We start from the raw sequence: 4,757 nt of genomic DNA on the forward strand, positions 1-4,757 counted from the left end.
TGAGGTAAAGATAATATGCTTGGGAATGCAAAGGGAGTGGTTTCAACTGCTGGTGGAAGAGATGGCCTTGACTTTGTCAACAAAAGAATGTCCAGCTTAGAGTTTATTTGAGCCAAACTGACGACAACTGCTCAGAAGCAAAATCTCAGTGGATTAAGAAAATGCTCTGGAGAATGGCAGTTTTGCAGCTTATTTTATACATTAGTAGGAGGGTTATGTGAAATCCATTGGTGGTAGGTTAAGGGGAAGGGAGAAAGCAAAGTGAGGAAATCTCTGGGGTTGGAAAAGTAAAATGAAGAGACACATACTTCTTTTACTTCGGTGGGTACAGGACAGTTAATAATTAACTAATACCATATGTAGAGATGGTATTCTGGGAGCAAGATAACAATGAGGGGGTCTGTGGTCTCCTGCTCTGGTGCAGTGGGTGTGCTTGAGGGACCTAAAAAAGGAGAGTACTCTGATAATACAAGGGTATGTTATCTTAGATGCAAAAAGACAATAGACAGGTTCACTTAAAGTAAAAACTGACCTTTATCAAGGAAACTCCAAGCCTAGGATGTGATTATCTGCCACGATTCACTTTTAGTTAGGAATTTTTATGTTCAGACCATCCTATGTGGTTACTTTCAGTCTATGAGTTTCTAAGGCCTGCCATGCAGGCCTCCCCTGAGCTCGTTTAGTAGGTGGCCCCTTTTTAATCCACAGTTATCGATATTATACCAGTCTTATAGATTGAGTTTGGTTACTTTCCTTTTTACTATTTTCTGAAATTAATTGTAACAAAATAAGAATTATATGTCCTTTGAAGTTTTGTTAAAACTTATCTGGTCCTTGTGTCCTTTTTTTTTGTCTAAATTGTAGGGTAGGTGGTTAGAGATTAAGGGTGAAATGTAAATGGGAAGGAGTGAGAGAAAGGGGAGAAATGTTAAAATACAATTCTGTTTCTTCAATGGTTATAAATCTATATGTACATTAAATGTTTCTATAAAAGTATCCACTTGATGTAAAATTGCCATTTTTTTTTGTCATAAAGTTGTTCATAGCATTCTTTTATGCTTTCCGTAACATTTTAATATATCTGAAGTCATGTCTCCCTTTTGGTTCTTAACATTGATCTTCAATAATTTTAAGTGGTTTTCATATTCAAATATTCACTTTTATAGCTGGTTTTGTTTCTTTTTTTCTTTTTTAATATGTGTGATTCTGTTATTTATTGCTTTAAAGATTTTAAACATTCTCATTTAAAATCATTTTTAGGTGCCTATTATTTTCAGTATATCTGGAGTAGGTTCATCTGCACATGGTAGATTTGTTGACTGTTGTTATTCATGCTGATTTTTCTCGAGTGTTTTGAAATTTTTGTTGGTGAGCTCATTTCGAGTAGGATATTTTTGTTTGCTTGTTTTGTTTCCTTCTCTCTCTTTCTCTCTTGACTCCTTCTCATCTCACAACTTTATAGTTGCTCCTATTCCCAGGATCCGCAGATTCCTAGTCCATCTTCTTATACTGGGGTCTTAGACAATCTGGTCCCGACCTTCCAATCTCCAAGTAGACCTATTTCCACTCATGTCTTCCTGAGCATAAAGTCCAAGTAGAATTTTCTCTAGGAGCTTCAGTTGATGACAAGGGCAAGTCTTGAGTTCTTCAGACCTTCTCTTTTCTTTCGGGGTCCCATGACATTCCATACTGATTGGGCAAAGCTCTGTGCATCTCAAATCCTAGTGTTGAATGAAAGTAGATGTAAGCGAAGTGCTGACAGGCAGCCACACAATAAAGCATTCAAACTGACAGCAGGAAATGGCGTAGTGGAGCCAAGAGAACCAGTAGAAGACCTCTAGACTAGAAGACAAATTGAGTATGTTTTAAATATATTTATTTTTTTAATCCAATGAACAAACTCTTATTAAGCACCTACTAAGGCATGAGGCCCACAAACTGAGAGGTTGGGACATAAAGAAATCACTAGAATAATGCAAGCTAAGACACTGAGGCTTCTTAAAAGACAGAGCTATGACATCTACCCTTTCTTGCCCAGAGAAGAAGCTCAAAGACCTGGTAACCATCGCCACCAAAACTTTCCTCCGTCCCCACAAGCTCATGACCATGCTCAAGAGCATTCGTGAGTATTACCCAGACTTGACCGTGATCGTGGCTGACGACAGCAAGGAGCCCTTGAAAATTAATGACGACTATGTGGAGTACTACCTCATGCCCTTTGGGAAGGTATGTCCTTCCCAGATAGGGAGACTCCTGGGTCCTGGGACAAGAGGGACCCAGAGTCAAGTTCTACTGTGGATGGGGCTGCTGAAGCACTGAAGTGGCTTTTCCAAGGAAGTAGGGTCCGGGAGAGGGAAGGGGTGGGACTCTCCTCCAAGGCCCCTGTTGACTCCAAATTCACCGAGAAATCAAGTCACTCTCACTTATCTGTATTAAGGAGGTGGTTAATCTGCCTTTCCTCACACTAGATATTGATCAACGTCCTTCTAAGTGATTAGAGGTGTCTGATAGGCAGATCCAACAGCAGAGAAACTTCTGATCCCTACGATTCCACTCAAGCTAGAGTGGCTCTCTCTCTGTCTCTCTCTCGCGCGTGCCTTCCTTCAAGGACACACAGAAGGAAATGGATACTATACAGACGAGAGTGTCCCACCTTCCAACATCTTCCAGGCAACATAAGGGGACATGGAAGGATAGCCACAGACACTCTATCAGATGGAAAAGGACTGAAATCCATCCATATTAGCCACAAGGCCAAGGAAGAACTTTCTGGTCTTTCAGTCTTTGATCTAGAAAGTCACTGTCCTTCTTCCAGTGTCTCTGAGACATGGAGCCCCTTTAACCAGTGATTCTCCACCACTATCTGGGGTTGAGACAGAGTAGCCTGGATATTAGGAATGAAGAAAGCTCCCCAGGTGATTATTCTAATATGTAGCCAGGGCTGGCAACCACTGATCTAACCTCATTCCACCTACAGGGTTGGTTTGCTGGTAGGAACCTGGCTATATCTCAGGTCACAACCAAATATGTTCTCTGGGTGGACGATGACTTTCTCTTCAACAAGAAGACCAAGATTGAGACGTTGGTGGAGGTTCTGGAGAAAACGGAACTGGATGTGGTAAGAGAGAGTTGCCAATTTTACTTCAGTTGCAATCTGGGGAGACAGCCAAGAGAGGGAAAGGGAAGAGAAGTGAAGAGGGGAATGTATGTGAGGGGAAAAGAGAAGAAAAGGGAAGAGGAGAGGGAAAGAAGGTGAGGGAGAGGGGCCGATGCAGGAGATGAAGAGCCGGCGCGGCTCTGGGGTTGAAAGCATCACAGTAGGCGTCAGGAGATATGTGAATTCTCTTTCTGCCTCCATGTTGATTTTTCTTTGAGCAATTTATATCCCCACCCCCAATTCACCTTGTTTCATCTTTAAAATGATGTATTTATGTATCACTTCTAACTTCCTTCTTAAAACGGCATGAGATGAAAGAGAGCAGTGCTCAGGTTCTGTCCCACACCATTCGAAAAGATGTAAATGGTACAAAGATTTAAAAGCACACATATCCCTGATGACTTTAAAAAAAAAGTAATAAAAACATCCAAAGTCAATTCACATATAGAAAAGGGAAGAAAAAGGTGATAGGTAACAATACTGTATTGCATTCTTCACATTTGGGAAGAGAATAGATCTTAAATCTTTTCAACATATACATAATGGTAATGATGTAGAGGTGACAGATATGTTAATTAGTTTGATTACAGTGATCTTTTCAAAACATCAGGCTGTACACCTTACTTATATACAATTTTAATGTCAAAGATATATGGATATAAAGCCATTTAAAAAAAAATAAAGAAAATAGGTAAGAAGGCAAGTGGCATTGTGACCACGGTTAACTCTTACTCCAGGTGGATAGTTCCCAAAGCATCTCGATTGACTAAGAGATCTCTTGGCTACTCTTCTCGAGATCAAATCACAATAGCATGAACAAGATAGAAGGTGTATTTCCCGCTTATGCCAACATCCAAGCTGGCACTTGACTCTGCTTCCAGGGTCATCCTGAACCAGCTTCCTTCTCTAGTTGCTCTGCCATCCTTGTGGTGCTCGACTGCATGGCCAGAAGAAAGGGGGAGCAAGAAAGTGAAGCACAGACAGTTTTCATTTAAGAGTATAATCTAGACATCCATGCTAAATCATTGCCCTTCAGCCAGGACTTAGCCACATGGTCAGACCTTGCAAAGGAAGTGAGGAAAATTTCATCTTTAGTTGGATAGTAAACTGTCTTAATTTAGTCCACTTAAAACTCAGAGGTTTCATTTACTAAAAGTAAGAAGGAAAGAACAAGTGATGGGGGACCTTGGCAGGCGTTACTGTGCCACCCTGGATGATTAATGATGGTTCAGGGATAGACGTGCTCACTTCTCCTGTCTGGCTTGGGCTCAGACATATAAATGCACATGTCTTCCGTGAGGAAATGGATAGCTGCTCAGAGAGGTGAGCCAGGAGCAGAGAATGGGAGGAAGATAGCTTGAAATAAACTGCAAGAAGCTGCAAGAACCCCCAACAGTGGAGACTCCACTCACAGACCACTGTGCATGCAGAATGCCTCTTGCCTGCACCCAAATACTGCTCCTCCTGATAGAAAAGAGTGAGTTAGCTTTTGGAAAAAGTGAGCTTGCAGTAGGGTAAGCAGAACAGAGAAATTGTCTGCCCTTTGGATTTGGTATAAGTGCTTTCTGCTCCTACCAAGGAGATCTTCTGGGATAAGCAG

General features: G+C 41.3%; 1 protein-coding gene across 1 annotated transcript in view; it reads left to right on the forward strand.

Moving 5' to 3' along the window:
- Nucleotides 1-4,757, forward strand: part of B4GALNT2 (beta-1,4-N-acetyl-galactosaminyltransferase 2) — a 41,714-nt gene that overhangs the window by 35,325 nt on the left and 1,632 nt on the right. The window contains exons 8-9 of the mRNA XM_006924772.3: nucleotides 2,039-2,226; nucleotides 2,978-3,118. Coding sequence (XP_006924834.3) covers nucleotides 2,039-2,226; nucleotides 2,978-3,118 — 329 coding nt within the window. The remainder of the gene's footprint in view (nucleotides 1-2,038; nucleotides 2,227-2,977; nucleotides 3,119-4,757) is intronic.

The sequence above is a fragment of the Pteropus alecto genome, unplaced genomic scaffold (genome assembly GCF_000325575.1).
Source record: "Pteropus alecto unplaced genomic scaffold, ASM32557v1 scaffold98, whole genome shotgun sequence".
NCBI classification, from domain to species: Eukaryota; Metazoa; Chordata; class Mammalia; order Chiroptera; family Pteropodidae; genus Pteropus; species Pteropus alecto.